Below are 22,145 nucleotides of genomic sequence, written 5' to 3'. Positions count from 1 at the left end.
TCTCCTCCTCCGCTTACAGAAGGGATCCTCGCCAGTTGCTCCAGTTCATCTTGTCAATGAAGAGTCAACTGACAAGACTAATTTGGGCTTTATTCATGCATTCGTGGCTGCTATATCGGTCATCATTGTATCAGAACTTGGAGATAAGACCTTCTTCATTGCAGCCATCATGGCAATGCGGTACAACCGTTTGACTGTACTGGCTGGTGCTATGCTTGCCTTAGGACTGATGACGTGCTTATCAGGTTAGCCCTCATTTTGTTTTGTGTATTTGAATGTGCTGGATAAGTCTGTATTTATTAGTAAGCCTTAACTGAAATCAAATTGAAGGTAGTAGGTCAGCAGGTGTGTGCAGTCTTCTGTTTTGTGGAGATTCTGAAGGTTTTATGGGGGGCTGTGGCATTCGACTCAGCTCCAATTAGGTTTTCACACTCTGTAGGCATCTGAATGCTTTTAAGGAAAAGGAATAGAAGTTGGAGAGCCCAAGCAATCCCTTATCTTTCAGGTTTCTTCATTCCTTTTTTTATTATTAGCTCCTGTTAAATTAGCATACCTAAAGAGAATGTAGGGCTGAGGCCTTTTCCTTCCCCGGGGGAAAGATGCTTAATAGGATGTCATGTTTCCCTTGACTGACTTGTGTCTTTGTACAAGTAGCTGGCTGTAAAGGGTTCAGTCATGAACCTTTGTGGTACACAGTACAGAGCAAAGAGCTGGAGGGGGATCAAGGTGTCAAATGGCACCTGGGGAGCTGTAGCTTTGGGTTGATTTTTTTGATGTTTATTTTCAAGCTGTGCTTGGAAATGTTTTTGCCCTTGTGATACAACGAGCTGCAGTTATCATCCTGATTATTTCATGTGTACTGCAGCCTAATTTGATTTTGATCTGATGATGTTACTTTGGTAGTGACAGTGTGGATGCCAGCAAGGAAGGATGTATGTATACGTTAACATGTTTCCACTTGGCTTACTGCACATCCAGTATGATGGTGTGGTCCAAACAGCTGAGAACATTAGGTGTGAGGTTATCATTTCCATGTATTTACACAGGGCTTTTATGTCCATAACTGTGATCCTTGTGGAGTAATCAATCTTGGGTACATATTTCTTCCATTTGGGAGGTAGCTTTGGCTTAGTTCAATCACCTTCGATACCCATAAAGGTAGATGCAGTGTGGAAATAGTTCTTTAGTCTTTGAGTGGGATTGATGATTTGACAAGGATTGAAGCTGGTGAGAGAGAGAGAGAAGAATAGTGTCTCGTTTTGCCTTTAATGAAGAAGATGGGTTTGAAATAAGTGAAAACGTGGTTGGAAGAAGATGGCATCCAACATGCAGCCATGTAAATAAGCAGAATGAATTGATGTGCTCCATAACCAATCCGAAGTGATTATGGGTGAAATCTCTTGGTGTGCTTGGGGGAAAAGCAGGGTTTGTGTAGACCTTGAGTGGAAAAATAGATTTGCTTGGACTGATATGGGAGAAATAATTATTCTTAATTTTGAAATGATACATTTGTTTTCTTTTCAGTTTTGTTTGGCTATGCCACAACAGTTATTCCTCGTGTGTATACGTACTATGTGTCAACTGCACTGTTTGCCATTTTTGGCATCAGAATGCTTCGAGAAGGCTTGAAAATGAGTCCAGATGAGGGCCAGGAAGAGCTGGAGGAAGTTCAGGCAGAAATTAAGAAAAAAGATGAGGAAGTAAGTCATGAACTCTCTCTGTGAATTATGGCTCATGAAGCAGCTATGGCTTTGAAGTTGCAGAGCAGCACCATGTTTCGTGTTATGGCTGCAATTACTAAGTCTAACACAACAAACGTGGTCAGCTGGATGGAAGCGGCCATGTGGATGCTGTTTCAGCAGGCGATTCCAGATCTGTGGCATATCCCACTTCTCTGGAGAAAAGGGTTTTTCCCTGTAGGATTTCTTATATTTTTTTAATGGTCCACTTATAAGGAACCACTTATCTTGGTTCCTTGGGTCAATTCTATCCACTCCTGATTTGAGAGCCACCACTTTTGAAATGAGATTCCTGCTTTAGGATAGGTGGGAAGCAATCTGTTGTATGGAAACTGGATATCGTTCTTGTTGTAACTGCTATGTGATTACAAGATTTAAGACTGTCAGCAATTGGGGATCAATGGTGATATTTAAATGTTATATTAAACATCATATATTTATAGTAAGCTTTAAAAAATATGATCTAATATAAGTAACGTGTTAGTAATGCAGCCAGTGGCTAATAGCATTCCAGGTATTAAATTAACAGCTTTGCAGTTTAAGTATTTCATTTGGATTGTTTAGTTGACATTTCTAATCTTATATATATATTTTAATTCCCTTTGTCTTCTGCAGCTTCAGAGGACTAAATTGTTAAATGGGCCAGGGGATGTGGAAACGGGATCAACTGCCACTATACCTCAGAAGAAATGGCTCCATTTTATTTCTCCCATCTTTGTACAAGCGTTTACTCTAACGTTTCTAGCAGAGTGGGGTGATCGTTCCCAGTTAACAACCATCGTCTTGGCAGCCAGAGAGGTGAGTGATGCAGAATGCCCTTTCTTCTTTTGCTCACCTTGGGTTGTCTGCAGGTATGTAAAAGAGATGAATATCCTCATGTAAGGTGTCTCATTCACACCTGCTGCTCTATAGTGCTTTACTTAATGTCACAGCTGCGCAGAGACATGAAAATAAATGCACAGAGGCTCTGTATATTATTGTAACTAAGGATTTAAGTCTGTCTTAACCTAATACTGACAACAATCCTTAAGAACTTGAATTTATACTGTAGTAGTTTTCAGTGCGTAAGAAACACTCATCTGCCTAAAGATTTAGAAAGGGAACTGAAATTCTATCGCATCATGTTAGGCTGATTTTCTTGGCTGTATCTGGGCATTTCTACTGAAGATACTGAACTTGTGGAAGAAGTAATAAATTATTTTCTCCAAGGGACAGCAGTTGCCAATGGAGTATAGGATCCACCCTTTGCCAGTGGGCTGCTGTCAGCATGGAAATGAGGAGTTCAGCAATATTGGATTCTGTTCCCAGCTGTGGAGGCAAATGTGTTCTGCTGGCACAGCTCTGCCTCCCTCCTGGGCTCCTGAGTAGCTCGCTGTCTGTTCTTTGTCCACTACTCTTAGCTTCGCTCGGTAGCCTGTGCTTCTGGTTGTCTTGATCAGTCAGTGCTGTGTTTTCCTTACATCAGCTCATTTCCTGGACAGTTTCTGTTTGCATGTTAGAGGTTTCATGCATTCCTCGTGAAGTGAGGCAGCACCTTTTTCTCCCCTGAGCTTTGTTTCCTGAAGGAGAGCTTTGCAGGACTGAACTCTACCTTCCCTAATTCATCTTAATGCAGTGGAAAATCAGGCTCTTACCTTGCCTCCCTCATCTGTCATTAAAAGACTTTTTTTTTGTCTGTTGCTAATGCTGAACTGTTCTGCTTTATGAGGTGCTTAATATATATGCTGTAATTTCTAAGCAGATCTTGGAAACTTCTTTTTGTAGTGGATTTGCTACTGTAGTGAGGTGATGCCCATTACACAGTGTTGTGTGAAAGCTGTTGTTGACGATACATTTTGAAAGCAGTTTATTATCCTCTGGACTTCTGCAATTGGATTTTACAATACTCCCCTCTTTGGATAATTTTTCTATTAGGGCACCAGAGTATAAAGCACAAACATGTTGACTTGTTACAAACTTGAGCTGGATAAAGTAATTGGAGTGTTTTTGCTACCAAAAGCTTTCAGTTGTGGTTCTTAGCTTTACTTGTGTGTTTTTTCCTTCCTTTATAGTTAAGTTGATGTTCTTCCTGCTGGCGTGTATCAACAGCTGCCACCCTCCCATTAAATATTACTTAATGGTATAAGCACAGCAGAGTGATCTCTGCATCTACATTAACACTTGAAAATGCTTCTTGATTGAAACATCCCAAATACCCCTGTATTAGTCAGGGTTACATGAAGGCTGTCTTACTGGCTGAAGGCTCTGTTACTGTTCTTTAAGGCAGTGATAGATACTGGAGCAGAGTAAACACCTGGGTAGTGTTCCACATGCTTGATGCTGTGTCACCAAGGAGCCAAGCTGTGGTTCCATCATGGTAGGAGGTTGTTGCAGAACTAGCAGGTTTTCCATTGCACTGATGTTTCCTTTCCCTTCTGTGTTTTCTCCTCAGGATCCTTACGGTGTGGCAGTAGGAGGAACGGTGGGACATTGTCTATGCACTGGTTTAGCAGTTATTGGAGGCAGAATGATAGCACAAAAAATTTCTGTTAGGACTGGTAAGTGAAAACTCATTCCAGCTGAGAAATGTATTAATACTGGTAACATCTGTGGTGACAGTGGCTGCATGTTCAGGAAGAATGTTTGATGAGACTTCTGTAAAATCAGTTCAGTGTTTGGGTCTGGGTGTTTTCTGCAGTTTCAGAATGGCAGGTGAAGGGATAAATTTCACATGAAAAGGTGAGGTGTATTCTGTCTTGTTTGCTAAGACCTTAGATGATGAGTGCTAATTTAGCAATAATTTAATGTGCTATCAATAAGCCCAGCATGGATCTCTGGCAGTAGGAATAACCTGAGGTTAGATCAAAGATCCATCTGGCCTGTTAAGCTTGTTTAGAGAAGAATGAGCCAAATGCAGCGATACTGCCCCAGCTTCTAGCAGCTTCTGGCCATTGCAAGCAGTTAATGGTTTCAATACCAGCTCATTCAGTACAGTTACTTTCACACTAGCTGAAGTAATACGCATGGTCCTTTCTAAGGTCCAGGATATGTATTTTAGATAAGATTAAACAGTGAGGTGGTGTATGGGCAAAACAGAAATAGCATCTACTGCTTCACTGTTTGCAGCATTGAATTTTAAAAAGATTGTTTAGTAATCAGACTTCTTAACAAACAAGTAAATATCTTCCACGACACATTATAAAGATGAATTCACTTAACTTTCTCAATGTCTAATTCATGTTTGGTTTGTTTTTCCTTTCCAGTGACAATCATAGGAGGCATCGTCTTCTTAGCTTTTGCATTTTCCGCACTATTTATAAGTCCAGACTCTGGTTTTTAAATATTTTTCATCACTGCGAAAGGACGAGGACTGGAAGCATCTCGCAGCTATTCCTTGTCTGGTTTTGTATATAAATGTACAGAATTAGAGTTAAAAAAGCACCCAAGATGAGACACTGAATTTTTTATAGCAAGTGATTGGTGGGATTGACACGTTTATGGACGGCTTCTGCGGTGGAGACCTGTTTGCTGTCTGGTTTGTATGTTCCGTGGTGCCTGCTCCCTTGGTAGGATTTGTGTGGTTTTCTTGTTTGCTGAACCTGGCTCAGCTGAGTTTTGAGAATCTACATCCATAAATGTTGGAGCTTTCTCTTCTTTTTTTTTAATCCCCTGTTACACATGGCTCCCCTTCCTGTTGCTTCTAGAGCTTCCTCTTATGCCTCCTCGGAAGCAGACTGGAGTGTTTTGTTTCATATTGCTGAACAAAGTGTTAAAGACATAAAGGTTGACTCCTTTGGTTGACCTCCAAAGACTTTGGTTCCAGGACGTGCCTGAGGCTGCCTAATGTAAGCTACAAAAAGCAGGGGTGAATGGAGTGGACAGTTCCTATAGCATTTAATGGCTGAGCCACCAACAGAAAACACTATAAATTTCATTTAGAGGGTAAACGTCTTCTTAATCAGGGATTTTTATCAGGAAATTGTGTGCTGATTACCAGCCTGCCGTGTTCGATGTGCAATCTGGAGCTTGTAGCATTGGACTTTTTTTTTTTCTCCTATTTTTTTCTTTTCCTTCTTTCTAAACGTTATAAAGTGCGTGGAAAGTAATAAAGTGGTCCAACTTAACGGCGTGTCATTCCCAGGACTGAACAATAATGGAATCTTTAGATTTAGATACGCTCATATTTTTCTTGTTAGGAATAGAAATGTAATCTGGAGGAGTATTAATAAAGCATAGTGTCTCAATTGGAGTCATTTCCAGTATTGTTTGTTGGCAGTTCACTGAAGCACGTGGTTCTCTCTGCTGTTTGGTAACGAATTGATTCTGAGCTAACAAAGAAGATGTTAAGAGCTATTCGGAAGCGGTTCTGTAGAGCAGAAGGTAGTTTCTAATAGCGTCTATCTGCTACTTTAGCCTGAAGCTAAAGTACGATCAAGTGCTACAAATTCCACTGTTCAAATTTTAGCTTGAGAGCAGAGGGTAGGAGGCCTCCTCTTGGATTTCACTGCCTTAATGCTGAGGTTCTCAGGCACCGAAAATTGCAGCCACTTGATTCCTGTTATGCAGAGTGGTATGAAAACAGATCACAGCTCCAGGCCTAGGCGTACATGTCCTGACCTGAAGGCAGGGTGCTGCTGGCAGGACTGTCATTAATTGCTGGGTAATGCGCTGATCTGTTCAGTTTTGATCCAAGCTTTGTAACCAATCGCTGCAGCCTCTTCTTTCCCACACCCTGTAAACTCCCTCTCTGCACTGTGTTTATTGTCATACCCACAGGGGATGCATTGCCTGGATCATGTTAAAAAAGGAAGAACAGGGAACCCAAAGCAGGGAAGAGCCTAAACTTTACCTGCTCACTGGGAAGCTGCGTTTTGTGCGGTGCTGCTGCACAGCGTGTTCTTACACATGTGCTGGGTAATGCTGGGTAATCACAGCGCTGCGGGCTGCCTGCCCTTCATCCTGCTGAACATTCTTGATCAAAAGCCAACCCAGTTGGCTGTATCCTAAGGTAGAAAGTTTCTGAACTTCCTGTGCACTGCTGGAAATGGTTCTGATATTAAACCAATTGCGAGCAACTGAAAATTCCCATACAGACTCATAGTCAGCTCGCTCACGAGGATGAAATGCAATGCTGGCCTTGTTCAGTCCTGCAGCAGCTCTCAGGTGGGGAGGAGGAGCCATTTTCAGTGCTAGGAATTACAAAAGCTCATAAACCTTGGCTGTGAGATGGCAGAGCGGGCTTGATGCTGTGCTGCTGGGACACGTCTGCCTGGTGGGACATGTCTGCCTGGGCTTACACGTGCTTACGTCCTGGGTGTAACTGCTCCTCAGAAGACAATGGCATTGTGGGGGAAGGAGCTGCTTGTTATATTATCCAGTCGAGGCCCTGCTTTCCAGAAATGAAATGTATGCAATTTGTGGCTGGAGGATGTTAAATGTGGTGAGTGGATGCTCAGGCAGTGAAGTTAAGACTCTGCAAATCACTGCACCAGCAACGTGAACATAAGCCAAAGTACAAGTCCTGCTCAAAAACCAGCCTGTGCTCAGAGCAGTGCAGACAGACCTGGGTCCTGTGAGCTGCTGCCTGGAGGTGCAATAGGCAGATGCCACTTGTTATAAGGTTATAAGTGGCTGCATTCAGAGCTCTAAAAGGCCGCCTGCTGCTGTATGGCTTTCCTTTGCATCAAGCTGTGATGTGGAATACTGATAGCAAAATTACAAAACCATGAAACAAGCAGACTTGGCTCTTGAGCAAAGAGGATCCGAATTTACCCAGTTACTCCCATGATGCTGGGCTATGCTGACATGGAATTTTCTCACAGCTCACTGTGCTGTGTCCTGGAAGCCAACACTCACAGCAGGTTGCCACTACAACCTTGGGCTGATGTTACTACTGAGGTGCACAGCAGTGTCTGCACCCACGTGTGTGATGTGCTACTACTGTGTGTCATCCTCAGGCTCATTTATACTTCCTAAGTGAAAACAGAGTAGCCAAAGGTGTTTGAAAGAGTCGGTGTGCTACGGTGACTGCTGAAGATTGGAACTCCTGGTTGTTACCCACTGCCCTCTGACTGCTGAGCTCTGGAATTTGTATTGCTGAGGCAGCTAACCTTTGGATTGCTAATCTTCCCAGGTACCCAACATTCTCCTGTTAGCAGAGCTGTCGTCTCTCAGTTTCACAACAACAAAGTGTCATTGAACAGCACTGCTTCAGGTGCTGCAGTAGTTATTCATAGTTACAGCTCTCCTTGATAAGTCTATGGAAAAACATATTGATATTTCCAAAGTTCAGACCTAAGAAGAGTGCTAATTGTGCTGTGCGCTATCAGCCTCGCTGTCGGTGGGTGGAGGCAGTTTTTAACTGGTGCTTCTGCAGCTCGTTTAGTTTCCTGTGGCATGTGGGGCTGCTGAGGGGCTGGAGGTGGCACACAACTTGCACGAGGATGCTCTAATCCCCAAAGACAAGTGATAAATAGCTTTAATATGAGCATCTGCTGTGACGGTGAGGCAGAGGGAAAAGAACAGCAGACTGAAAAAAGTATTTATCACTTCCTCCAGGTATTCAGCCTCAACCGCGGGATCCCCTTCTCTCACCTTCCCTTAAACATTTGGTTAACTGCATATTACTCAATGACTGCCCTTGGCATTCCCGCTTTGCGCAGTGAGAGAGGACTGGAGCAGCCTGTAAGAGCGGCAGTGTAACCACACAAGCTGAAGGTGTCCAGGCAGCAGTTTACAAAGAGATACAGAGAGCAGACAAGCAAGGAGTACAGTATGCGTTTTTACTGAAGGTCTCACAAGTCATTTCTCTGGGGAGGGAGAGAAGGTAAAATTGACATCGAGCAACTTGTCACAACGTCAGTTGTTGGGGGGTAGAGAGTGCCTTTGTTACGTACATCTGTGGGAAGGAAGGGTACGAGAGCACTGCACTGTGAAACTCTTACCGAAGTGACATTAAGGAACTCAGAAAGAAGAACCAACCCAGAATTGTACAACCTCGGAAGCTACAAAAAGCAAAATTTGAAATGTTACATTTATTCAATTAAAAAAACAAAACAAAAACAACAAAACAAACCAACCAAAAATTGACAGTTAGTAAATGGTCACACGAACACCAGGGAACTGCATCTACATTTCCTGACGTCAATACGAGCGGCATTAGGGGCTGTTGGTGAACGGGTACAAAGCTAATGCCGGTTCGAAAAGTACAAAACAAAACTGGAACCCGAGACGCTGTGAAATCAAACACTGCTTTAAAAACCCAACCTTCCATCCGATGTGCTTTACAATAAATAGTTTTTACCTTCCTTCTTAAAAAACACGACTTGCACGACTGCTTTCAAAGCAGGAACACCTTTAAGACCGTTCCCGAAAGTGTTTCATAAATAATTTACCCATTGATTGTCTGTTAATGCAGCATCTCTCAGTCCTAGCTGGGGTCTCCGTATAGGCCACACAGTATTTTGTTCAGACACAGTGTTTTGTTTTGTGGTTTTCACCCCCCTCCCCCCCTCCATTTTATTCAGTTTCTTTGAACAGAGCGTATCATGCTGGCACAATTCATGCAGGTGACGCAGCATGAAGTATAACAGAGCTTAAATCACCTGGTTAAAAAACAAAACAGACAAGGAATGTAGTGTTACAAATCATGATACTGAAAAAGCAACCATCCAGCCTCAGGACAACCACAACAGTTTCAGTCAGACGTTCGCTCACAGTTGTCTCACCTACTGTCATTGGTTTAAACACGTCCTTCTTTTTTAATCCAAATTCATTCAACTCTTCGACTCTTTTTTTTTTTTCCACCAGGGATAAGTAAAAAAATAAAAAGTTAATTATTAAAACTATTCTCTCTCCTTTTAATCAAAATAACCTTTCTTTCCAGTCCTCTGACTGTACGTACATCTCATTTTAATAATCATTTCAAATAGAGAAACTCACGGATGTGAGGTCCGCCACCTCCCGATGCCGTGACATCTACGACGCTCATGGCAATACCCGGGTTAAGTTCTCTGAACGTACGCGTGGTTTTGGAACCAACTTCAACATCTGCAAAAGGCCACGTCTTTAACCCCGCGGGGTGCGCTGTCACACACCTCATCATCCTAAGGGAAGCTTACAATAACTGAGCAGGCGGCTGGGCCTCCCATGAGTCTCCCTCATAGGCAACTGTGCAACGTAAAAGCTCTCCTCCCTAGGAAGCCATAATTGTTCATCCTTTCCCCGCGCCGTGTGAAACACGAAGCCAACCAGGCCCAGAAGCCCTTCTCACCTTATGCTTTGAGCCTCAAAGGATCACCGTTTTAAAGAAACATTTTCCTGAAATGTCTCTGTTTGACAGTTCTACACGTCATTCCACGATGCCCCCCTGAACAGTTTCACCGACTAAAGAAATAAACTGCTTTTCAAATAGTCTTTTCAGTAAAGTGCTTCTTATTACTCCAAAAATAATAATAATTAAAAAAAAAAAAAAGATAAGAAAGTGCTATTTGAATCTTAAGAGAATTTCTTTTTTTTTTTTTTTCCCACGAGAAACTGCCTGATTGATACAGCTTTAATTCATTCATTAATTACATAAAGCTGAAATGAAGCCTACCTGTTGTAAGGATACTGGGTTACTGATTTTGGTGTTTGGCAGCAGGCAGGATGCCCACACAAATGGCGACACACCGGAAACCATAGTGCAGAAGGTAAACCTTCTAGGTGAAATGGAAGGCATATGGAGAGCTCCTACTAGAATCTTTTCATATTTATATACAAATATATATTAAATATAATATAAAAATAGCTATATATTCTTTTTCTCTGTAATTTTCCTAGAAGCTTTTCTTCAAATCCTCACCCATCGCAGGTGAACAATGTCTGTCTTCTAAACTCCCTGCAACTCTTGTCTGTTTCACTGTTCCAGACCACCAGACTGTGCCTTCACAAATACAACCCTCTCCTTAACAGACTCCTTCCCCTCTGTCAGAGTCATTCTGTAACATCTGCACCCCAAAACCTGCAGCATCGCAGCATTCCTTATCATGCTATTGATTAGGATGTTGCAAATAATCTATAACTGTAGTAAATGAGTCAGGCAGAAGCAAAAGGCTGATTAAGAAAGAGGCGACAGCCTGGTCCTCTTCCCACTAAAATCAAGGACAGCTCAGCAATCGATTCAGCAAGGGGGAAGCCGCAGACACCTGAAATATACACCTTTGAGTCAGCAGCTGTGAAACAAAGCATCTGCATCCTTGCACTGAACATGGAACGAGCTCAACATACTCGCTTTTGTATAAAGTTGGCCTGATTCGCAGTAGGTATTTTTCGAACGGATGCTGTATTTTTCCAGTTTCTTTGAATTTCCCCACCTTCTATGCTTTGCCTACTGGCTGGTAGCTCCATCATTGAACAAGCTCTCTCCGAGGTTACAAAAAGCTCCTTCATCAAAGCGTACATTTCTTTATTCTCTTTCAGCAGCCCTGCTATCGCTGTCATCTATTTTCTCTCACCTAGTTCAGCGTCTTACCAACAGACCTATAGCAGCACATGAGAGTAATGGGGAGGAGGGGAATGGGAAGAGAAGTTTAAATGGAGCTTCGTATCAAAAGCTGCATCATTAACTGGCTGGCTGTTATCTCTATTTTTGTCATTCTCAGTATAATAGCTTAATAAACCTATTTTACCACTATTCCGTGGTTCTAACAGCACTATTAAAGCTCTCCCAGATTTCTTTTTTAGTGCTCTGTTATTACTGTAAATGGTTAACAATTTTTCTCTAACCTACTTCCATTAAGCAGCAGTGCTGCTAGCACAGACCTCCGGTAACGCAGCTCATTTCAGAAACAGGTGGATGGTGCAGCAGCAGAGCAGAGCAAGGCAAACTTTGTTACATGGAGCTCTACAGCAGCAGGCTTCTGACCCTTCTCCCAGCTCAGAGAATGGCAGAAATCCTTTTAGAGAAGGGGAATTTCTCCTCGCCATGTCTGGTACTGGCACCTGCTCCTCGCTGCGAGAGGCCTCTTGGAGCAGAACACAATCTAACTCTCTTTGGTACTGTATTTCTCACACTCCTTCCTTGTTCACAACTGCGCTTTTTGGTACCGAACTCTTGCTTTGTAAGTGGGGAACAACAAAGATACAATGGTGAGACACCTGGAGAAGCAAAGGCCAGCCCCAAAATGCCATTGACAGCACGGAGCGCTTGCTGAACTGGTGCCACCCTCCTGAGGGTTTGGCTCACCCAGTAATACAATCAAACTGTTCCAGAGTACAAAACAGTCCATCACCATTTGGTTACATTCATTCAACTCCTCCTTGGTATTCAAGATTAATCCAGCTTTCTCTCCCTACTCCTACTTCTAACTGCTTTTGCTGTTTAATTCTCAGATCTATCTGCGTTTATTTACTTTCCTCTAAAGTTGTGGTTTTCACAAACTAGTACCATAAGACCCTACCTAAAATAGCACATCGTATCTGTTGGAACTTTTTATTTTCTTATAAAGTGAAGTTGCCTTCTGAAGTCTTAGTTCAGTGGTATCTCCTAACTTGGCCGTCATCTCCCCCACGACATATTCTAAACACTACAGAAATTATTTCAGGCTGTTACTATTTCAAACGGGGTTACTCTCCCTGCTCCCGCTAAAGGAGCACCCTCTGCTCTTACATCTTCAAGGACAATACCTACAAAGACTGAGATTACAGAGACTCCTCAGTTTCTGCCTTAGTGTTTGAGGGGGAGCAGCACTCAAAGATGCTCACGTTCTCAACTCACATCGTTATTGAGATGATCACGATGCAGAAACAGCTACAAAGTAGATACACGAGTTTGGCTGACGATGTACTAAGACTTCGAAATCGAGAATGGTTACAGATTCGAGACGCTGTAAGTCAAGATGTTCAACGTTATCACCTGAATTAAAATCAAGGCACTATGGGTTTTTTCTGTCGCTGTTAAAATGACCCTGAATCAGTTCTGACTAAAGAAAGACCTAATTTTCGAATGAGAATAAAAAGATTCCAACATATTTTAACAAGTTACATTTCTCACCACAGAGAAAGTGGTTAAAAAGTGCCCCAAAGGTTATTAAATGTAAATATATTTCTTTTTTTTTTTTTTTGTGCAAATTACTCCTGTAACTGAAACATTCTTGAAAATTACCATCTTTTTTTTTTCTTTTTTTTTTTCTTTTTTTTTTTTTTAAACATTTTACATAAATATTTTCCGACTATGAACTATATCAAAAGATAGCTTTGGGGAATAAAATTCCAAACCATCCGCAAGGAAGCAGTGCAAATTACTATTATTATTCTTTTTTTCTTGTCAAATAAAACGCATTAGGTACGAAACGATGGATGATACTCGATGGATCTGAACACCCTGAACCCTGATGCATGACCACCAGTTCAAACGGCTTCGTCAACGATTGAACCTCGAGAAGTCAACTAACCAACACACCATACCTCACCAGACAGACTGTGACATCACACACAAAGCACAAACGAGAGACTTGTGCCCACGCTGAGGGTGAAAGTAACGATGCAGCATGTTGTAAACAAAGGGGCAGAACGGAGGAAAACATCGGTCTGAGTATGGCGTGAAAATTTAGGGAAACATATTCAAACCTACAAATAACAGATTACGTTTCATGCATCATATAAAATAATTTGCTCTTTCTCCTTTTATGCAGACATATACACAATATTTTACAGCATCTGTACAACAGAGAACTGGATTTCACACGACGTTTTCAAAATATTTACTGTCCCATAATCATCTGAAAAAATTAGATGCTTGTCGGACTCTATTCCTGCCATCTCTTCTGCTAAATCAAACAATTGCTCTGTGTCCATTTCAATACTTTAAAAATGTACAGAACTGATAAAAAATACCAATATTTCCAGCATCCCTCTCATTTCAGTCATGTTTTTTGATTTCACCTGGACAAATTAACACACGGTAGCAAACCCTTTAAAGCACAGAAACTTGGACAACGATCAAAGTTGGCCACGTCCCTGCCATCACCTGGTGTTTTTCCTTAACAGATTCCAGAAGTTAGCTGTAGGTCTCAATACCGCGGCGTTAGAAAGGCTTTGTACTGCTACCTCTGCAACTTCAGTGCAAGTGGTTATGGAGCAGCCCTCTCCTGGTACGTGACTTCCCAGAGAGGCCGAGCCCCCAGCTACTGTGGCTGCGCTTTGGAAGGATCCGTCATCTTGTCAGTTCTGTGCCGTGAGAGCTGCTGCTGCTGCTGCTGCGGCTGGTGCTGCTGGTGGTGGGACTGAGTGAAAGTGCTTTGCTGTAGTGGGAAAGCAGCAGAGAGGATAAGCTGAGCTGACTGATTCCCGTGAAGTAACCTGGATGTCTAAAACATGCAAACAGAAGAAAATTATGTTTTCTGCTGCTCTGAGAAGCGCAGGCCCGGATGCTTTTTAACTCTGTGGAAGAATTCAGTCAAAATAAACTTCTGATTTGGCCAGTGAAGCTCAACCAACAATGTAAAGATTAGTTGGTACTAATGGAGATCCTTAGAGCGTTTGATAAAGCAGCTGGTCCTTGCGGTTTTCTGTGACAATGGGTAGAGAACATGGCAACTTGTCCCCATTTCAAACCACAAGAGCATAACAGGGCTTAAGGAATCTATTTTAACCATATACATCTGTTACTGCAGAGTCACATAGGAAAGTATGACTTGGCACACCTCAAATTTATCCCTGGATAAAAACTCGAGGAAGAAAACCAAGGGAGCTGCCCCATTTGCAGACCCAAACATCTCATTTGAAGGGGATTAATCATTACTGCAAATAACACCTATCTTTAATGTCGCTCTCCTTAGAAACAAAAGATGATGGTGCTGAAGAAAAAGCAGCAAAGGACAGGTACAAAAGGAACTGGACATCTCAATCCGGAACAACTAAATCATCTGCAGAACCAGACTGTGAGAAGATCATAAACACGAGGGAAATCAACTTTTCACATGGGGATAGTGATAGGACATGGGGGACTGGTTTTAAACTAAAGGAGGGAAAATTTAGATTAGATATCAGGGGGGAGTTTTTTACTAAGAAGGTGGTGAGTTGGCGGAAGAGGTTTGCCCAGAGAGACTGTGGATGCTCCATCCCTGGAGGTGTCCAAGACCAGGTTGGATGGTGCCCTGGGCAACCTGGTCAAGTACCAGATCTGGAGGTTGGTGATCCTGCCTGTTGCAGGGGGATTGGAACTTGATCACCCTTGAGGTCCTCCCCAATCCAAACTATTCTATTCTATTCTATTCTATTCTATTCTATTCTATTCTATTCTATTCTATTCTATTCTATTCTATTCTATTCTATTCTATTCTTCTCTGAACACGGGCAGGAAAAGCACTGCTCCTTTCTTCTCTTCTTTAAATAGAGGGAAAAAAAAAAAAAAGAAAAAAAAAAGTCAAGACCTAGCAAACTATGAGCTTTATTTCAAATTCTAACACTTTAACAGGGAGGGAGGGCTGACCATTTTATATGGAAAACCCTGAACTGTTGCCTAGAAAGAAATGTCAGGACAGGAACAGTCCACTGGAGATCTTCATCTGCCACAAATCTTGTTTTCAAAAGTCAAAACTGCATAAACTTTTTAATTTAAAAGCAGGGACAGACACTGCCTACTGGCTGAACAGCATGAATGAGTGCTGAAATTCAAATAACTAGGTATTCTTCAGTTCTCTTTTTGATCAGAGATCTCAGCTTGCAGTTAAAAAGCCTTTGCCTTCTGAGTAGCTGAAATTACATTTTCTTATGGAAAAGTTTGTCTAACAAGCTCGTATTTTCTGCCACTGGCCCAGATAAAGAAATTTTTACTCATCCATAAATGGAATTTTAATTATTCCGTGTCTATATAAATTTAGATTGAGTACCCAGCTATTTACTCCACTGTACGAATTCCACCTTTATCCAGGATACCTCTTTTATTGTAAAAGAGAGACTGCACATAGAGTCGAGTCACCAACCCTGGGGGTGTTCAAGAGATATGTAGATGTGGCAATGAGGGGCATGGTTGGAGTGGGTGTGGGGTGATGGGTTGGCAGCTGGACTAAATTACCTTTGTGATATTCTAGATGGCCATGCCATCACATGTCACATCATGAAATGAAGAGCATCTGTCAGTTCACCCATGTGAATCAGCAGATTATGACCAGGGAACTGCATACAGAGCTGAAGTTCAGCCTCAGTATGTTGGAAATGATGGCAGCAATGCTAGAATATTGCAAGGTTTGCATTAGATATGTCCCATGAATGTTCACATAGGAACAGAAAGAGCATCTCATGCAAGCTTGTCAGGACCTACTGAACCAATATGAGGCTGAAGGTGACAGTTTCCTGGATTGCATCATTACTGGTGACAAGATGTGGTGTCACTGCTACAAGCTGGAGTCAAAATAGCAGTTCATAGAATGGTGACATGTGAATTCCCCACTGAAGAAAATGTTCAGGACACAGCCCTCAGCAGGTAAAGTGATGTGCACTGTCTTTTGGGATATTTCTGGATTTCCTGGAACCCAGACAAACCATCAACTCTGACTGTTACACCACAACGCTGACTAAGCTGAAGACACAAACCGCCAGATTAAGGTCAAAGAAGAAGACAATCTTTCTCTTGCAACACAGTAATGCCTGGTCCCATATCAGCTTAGAAGACTGTGCATAGCCAGTCTTAACTGGACAGTTCTACCACACCCACCATATAGTCTAGATTTGGTACCTTCTGATTTCCATCTGTTTGGGCCAATGAAAGATGGACTGCATGGGCAACACTTCCCCTGTGTGGGCTAACAAATTTCTACAGAATGCTATGTTACCTGTAGGAACTGTTGTGGTTGCTGGGTCAGCTGCGGCTGAGCTGGTTGTTGAACTGCAGTGAGCTGCTGCTGCTGCTGCTGCTGGTCTTGCTGACTTTGCTGCTGCTGCTGCTGTTGCTGTGTTACTGGCAAAGTCTGTGGCTGCTGCTGTTGGGCAGCAAAAGTGGGATAAGCTGTCACCACCTGTCCCATAAACATAGTACTTGGTACCATTACCGCTCCACACGCCACTGGGGCTGTGACAAGTTTTGTTACAAGCTGCTGACCTTGAGAAAATCTGTCAATAGAAAAAAGACATTTGGCATCACTTCAGGAAAAATGCATCAAGCCTAAGGTGCTCTTGACAAATGCAGATTTGTCAGTTTCATACCTTGTTGTAACACTACTGCTTATGAACACACCTATGCCTATGAACACACCGTCTTGGGTAAAGTTTAGCTGAACAGCTGTGCGATTACAATAACAAACAATATGGGTTTTTATGATACTTTTCCATACATGGTATTATAAGTACTGTGGTTACATAGCTACAAGTCATCCCAATGTGCTCTTGAAAACCTACCTGATTTGCCTATCTTGAGTAAAAGTAGTTACTGCAGCAGCATTCTGGTTATTGTTCTGTGGTAAGCTAGAAGGAACCTGGACCACATTTCCGGTTGTTGGCTGAGAAATCACCATAGTGTTATACAAAGGCGTTGAGACTGTGTTCTGTGACTGGCTGGCAAGAGAAGATTGTTGACTGTGTCCACTAAGTACATTTGGCTGACTATGCTGTAAAGGAAGAAAATGTAATGAATCAGCCACTTGAAAACAGACAGCTACTACAACCATCTTCCTCAGTGTAATTACTCATGCTTTACAACTGCTAATGTTTTTCTATTACAAATGAATTCTTACTTTAAAGTAGACAGGTATTTCCTATCAATTGAGGATTTGGAGGTAGGATTGGCTCTAGGGCATCTGAAAATCTCTTAATCTCTTCTCCTCTTCAGAATATCTTTTTCCTTAATATTTCATCTGCTTGCATACTGTTTGTTCAAGATCCTGTCTTCCATTCCTTTAGCATCTCTGTGCTACATTAAAACACGCACATTACCTCAATCAATTTCATACTTCAAAGCCTGGAACTAACTTAATGCTAAAGTGATAAACCGTCCACCATTATTTTGCCTCATCACTAATTTTAAAAAGTCATATGGGATTTGGAAAAAAGTAAAGAGGAGGATGACCACAGAGACTGCAATTATAAGCAGCCTCTCTACAAAACTGTCAAGCATGTTAAAACTCCTCAGATCGAGAAAAAGGCTTACAGACATACGACAGAAGACTCTGAAATCATGCACGACTAAGAAGGTGAAAAGTGAGCAGTTATGCAATGTATTTCCCAGTATAAAAGCTAGGTGGCAGGTTCAAAAAACAAACAGCAACAAATTTCGCAGGAGCTAAAGCTGTAGAACTCATTGGAAGATACTGCAGAGTTCAGAAGTTTACATACAATCAAAACCAATTGGATAAACTCATAGAAGAAAAATTCATCAAAGACACTTAAAATGCAAAAAGTATCACCTATGACATCTGACTGAAACTGCTGAGGAGCAGAAAAGTCAACTTCAGAATCATCAATATATGCCTTTCCTGTTCATGTGCTATAGGCATTTACTGGAGAGATCAGTGCCTGGACACTGGGTTTCAAGCTCAATTAGTACAAACGTTCTCATGCTGTACATTCTGCCAATAGAAAAGTCAATAAACATTCACAAAAAGGCAAGCTAACTATTTTCTGTATATTGTTTTTTCCAAAAAGCAGTTGGAATTATTTGCATTTGTAAATTGTAATTAGTTATACTTGGAATTATTTACATTTCTAAGTTTTAAAATTAAAGCAAGGTGTGAAACTGCATTAGAGAGAACGTAAGTACATTTCAATTGTAAAACTTTGAACATCAAGAAATAAACTCAATTCAAAGGACACAGTCACAAAAAATTTGCAGGGGGAGAAGTCAGGAAAGCTGTTATTGCATTTCTCACTAGTGAGAATTTTACCTGTGATGCAGAGCTCTGCAAAGGCTGTTGCTGGATCATGTGAGGTGTACTTGTATGTCCTGTGCTCATCCCACTTTGAGTCTGATTAGTCTGAACAACCTGACCTTGCATGTTTGCTGGTGCAAGTTGCTGAACACTTGAAGAATTTCCAGATGTAAGCTGCACAGAACTGAAGTTTAGTCCAGAAGTTGACTGCTGCAAGAACATCTTAAAAAAAATCCTAAAATTAGCTCTTAAGAAAAATCTGTTCATTGTTCAATACCTCAGGAAAAAACTAAAATTAATTTCTTAAGATATTAATACAAGATAAAGCTTCATCCCAGTTATTAGATGTTCAAACAGTATTGCAGTTACCAAGAGCAAATGGCTTACTCCCACACAGAGTCTGCATTCAGAGACTCTACTATAACTATAGCTAAGAATGAGAATCCTGAATTTTAAAGCCCTAAACTTTGGGGTTTAATATTTGTTTTTAAATTAGAAATGATATTTGCAGACTGACTTATAATGTAGGCTATGACTGTCTAAAGTTTAACTTCTTTAGAGATCTTGCTTCAACTTGTCAAGCCTCTGGAAACGAAACTAATTCAAAATCTCAGAACCATTTGATACAGACCTAGCACCAAGACGACAGTCTTCCTTGGCAATTACAAAACCGTACTGGTTATACTGAATTTTCCAATATCACCTCATTACAATAAGCTGAATTTAGCATCAAAGTGTTTTGAGTCTTTACAAAATGTAAGACTAAGAACTACAATGACTCGATGTAACAACATAAAATGTGCTTTGATTTGCCTTTTACTTTCCTTAATCCTAAGTAAGGTCCCTTTGCAGTGCACGGGATTGATAGCTGTGACAGTTCTCCTTTCAAGCACCTATAAAGCAATCTACTGCTGGAAGGCTTATGTGAGATCACAGTAAAACACAAAAAGCACATGCCAGAAACTCTTATTCCTCAACAGAATTTAAGCAATGTACTCAATACTTCCAGGAAGTACAGGGTTTTTTTTACTCTTTATTCACAGTATGTACTGAAAATATTTAGATTCTTTTCTTATGATGTACTTTAGATTTTTGTTTGTTTTGGCTTTTTTTTAATCGAGCTAGAAAAGTCCAATCAATAAGGTCATTCTATTCTTTCCAAGATAGCTGCTGAAAACAGAATGACAAAAATACATAAAATATGTATATTGGTTAAAATACAAAAAAATCAGGTAGATAGGTCTTTGTTATTCTCAGCTGCTAGACTGAGTAATACACAGGATCACAGAATCACTGAGGTTGGAAAAGACCTACAAGATCACACAGTCCAACCATCCACCCATCACCAATAGCTCTCACTAATCCATGTCCCTCAACACAACATACAAACCTTTCTTGAACACCTCCAGGGTCGGTGACTCCACCACCTCCCTGGGCAGCCCATTCCACTGCCTGACCACTCTGTCAGAAAAGTGTTATTTTCTAGCCTCCAGCCTGAATCTCCCCTGCACAACTTGAGGCCATTCCCTCTAGCCCTCTAGACTTCCTGCCTTTGCGGCTGAGTAACTACTCCAGAACACCACACACTAGAAGAGTGTGTAAGAGGATCTAAGCCTGATAGTTGGGACAGTCTTCTAAGAGGTATGCATTCATCCAAGAGGATTTACACCCCTCAGCTAAAAGGGGAAATAAATATTCACTCTGCATATTTTGAATGGATATTCTAATGGTGGCAGAGCTATCCAAGAAGTAATAACCACTACAACACGTTCTTTCACATTTAGGTAGCACAAGCCACTCAACATTGGAAGAATACATTGGGGCACACCTAGATACATTCAGAAGCAAAATTATAAGTACCTCAGGAACAGTAACATTAGTTCTACGAACTTTGGGCACACAGGGTCCAGAAGACAGCTGACAAGGAGTACAGAGAATCCCACTGCGGAATGAAGTGCCCAAATCTAATTTTAGATCTCTAAATTCTCTACAGATCAAATGTATATGAGTTTCCCTGACTCACCTGCAGTCCTTGACCGTGGACAATTTGAAGCTGTTCTTGAATTTTCCGCAACTCTTCTTGCTGCCGATGAATATTTGCCTCTATCATGCGTGTTCTTTGCTCTAGCTGGTCCTTTAGGTGCTGCATAGCTCCCAATTGAGCTGAAAACTGAAAGACAGGCTGTAGTGCCATGTATAAATTATAAGCTGAGCAAAAATAATCACATTTAATTCACAAGTTGTAAATACACTCCTCCAGACTAGCGAAGAAATCAAGCACTGCTTTTTCAACTTAGTCATCAACCAAGGACAAAATCATCAGTACAAAAAATGCTACAGATTTCATGTTTACCTGTTTAACTGGCATTGGGATTAGTCTGCTTAGAACAAAACAAAACGATTCACCGCAAAAGAAACTGACTGGCACTCAAATCACTAAGACCCTATAAAAACTATAGTAATTCACATGGCACTGTGGATGCTCAAAGCTCTCCCAGTTTAGAATCTGTCAAACAGAAATTTGCTCATTTTGAGAAAAACATTAAAGGCAACTTTGACATCCAAGAACTCAGTTTTTGAAAGAGAAATGAACATGATAGTCAGATCAAGACTGTTTAAGAAATAATAAACCAACTTAGTAAACCAACTTAATCCATACCTGGGACATGCTGGACTGGAGCTGTAAGGTAGCAGGCTGAGACATTGTTGGCTGTGTTACTGGTTGTCCAAGAGACTGGGAGCTTAAAGACTAGGATTAAAAAAAGATGTTCCATAACTAGAAGAGAATAAACTTCATACTTGATGTAAAATATTTCCTACATAGACTATCAATTCCAAAATGGCATCACATGAATATATGAAAAAAACCAACAACACAGGTATATTTCTTGAAATACCTAAACCTAAATATTAAAGAGTTAAGAACACACACACAAAAATTTACAGTGTACATAATCTCTGTGCAATTGTTTTCCTGATAAATATATATAAGAAGCAGCAGGTTATAAAACAGGAAAAACAAGGCTGCTTTAAAATTCTTTTTCACAGTATGGGCAAAAACTTTTCAACAAGTTTGAAAGGTTGACCCTTCTGCTCTTTAACTAATACATTACACAACATAGTAGGCAAATACATGATTTAATACACATTCTGTTTTTGAAGTAAATGTGTTAGTTCCTCTGGAACACGAGCACTAAGCACACAAAGCATTTGTATTTTCTCACATTACTATGACTTCAGAAACTGTATTAAAGTATCTGCTGATATTCTTAGAGGCATAAATCTATATGAATAATCTATAGGGACACACAGCATTATGTTGGCAATTATATATGAAGTTTTATATACATACACACAGATACATTGTTGTGTGAGTGAAAGCACAAACTCAGACACATCCCTACAAATTCTGAAGCTCAAAACATAAATATCTAAATGCTTCATTATTGTATTCCCTTAAAATGTAGTATACTGAAGGTGCGTAGAAATGACAAATACCCCAAGTAAAAGTCTTACAGTTTAAATGTTGTGTTTTCAGAGGAAATAGAATGAAGGTTGTATGAATTTAATACTACATTTTAAAGGA

At 41.0% G+C, this 22,145-nt stretch overlaps 2 protein-coding genes across 3 annotated transcripts in view; one reads left to right on the top strand and one right to left on the bottom strand.

Annotated features, from left to right (window-relative positions):
- On the top strand, window positions 1–5,967 carry TMEM165 (transmembrane protein 165). The gene is made up of 5 exons (XM_015862152.2): window positions 1–245; window positions 1,525–1,700; window positions 2,355–2,537; window positions 4,171–4,276; window positions 4,982–5,967. The coding sequence occupies exons 1-5, from the start codon at window positions 170–172 to the stop codon at window positions 5,056–5,058; spliced, it is 618 nt and encodes a 205-aa protein (XP_015717638.2). The 5' UTR covers window positions 1–169; the 3' UTR covers window positions 5,059–5,967.
- Window positions 5,968–8,486: 2,519 nt separating this feature from the next.
- Window positions 8,487–22,145, bottom strand: part of CLOCK (clock circadian regulator) — a 64,888-nt gene continuing 51,229 nt past the window's right edge. The window contains exon 24 of one of the 2 annotated variants that reach the window (XM_015862256.2): window positions 8,487–14,065. In XM_015862256.2, coding sequence (XP_015717742.1) covers window positions 13,883–14,065 — 183 coding nt within the window. In that variant the 3' untranslated portion in view covers window positions 8,487–13,882. 2 annotated transcript variants of the gene reach the window in all.

Source organism: Coturnix japonica, chromosome 4 (genome assembly GCF_001577835.2).
Source record: "Coturnix japonica isolate 7356 chromosome 4, Coturnix japonica 2.1, whole genome shotgun sequence".
In the NCBI taxonomy this organism is placed as follows: Eukaryota; Metazoa; Chordata; class Aves; order Galliformes; family Phasianidae; genus Coturnix; species Coturnix japonica.
The sequence above is the reverse complement of the archived record's forward strand: the minus strand, read 5'-3'. Positions and strand labels throughout refer to the sequence as shown.

Coding starts and splice junctions, on each gene's coding strand:
- TMEM165 (XM_015862152.2), top strand. CDS start 170: ATGGCAATGCGGTACAACCGTTTGACTGTACTGGCTGGTGCTATGCTT. Junction 1,701..2,354: donor TTAAGAAAAAAGATGAGGAA/GTAAGTCATGAA, acceptor TGTCTTCTGCAG/CTTCAGAGGACTAAATTGTT. Junction 4,277..4,981: donor AAAAATTTCTGTTAGGACTG/GTAAGTGAAAAC, acceptor TTTCCTTTCCAG/TGACAATCATAGGAGGCATC.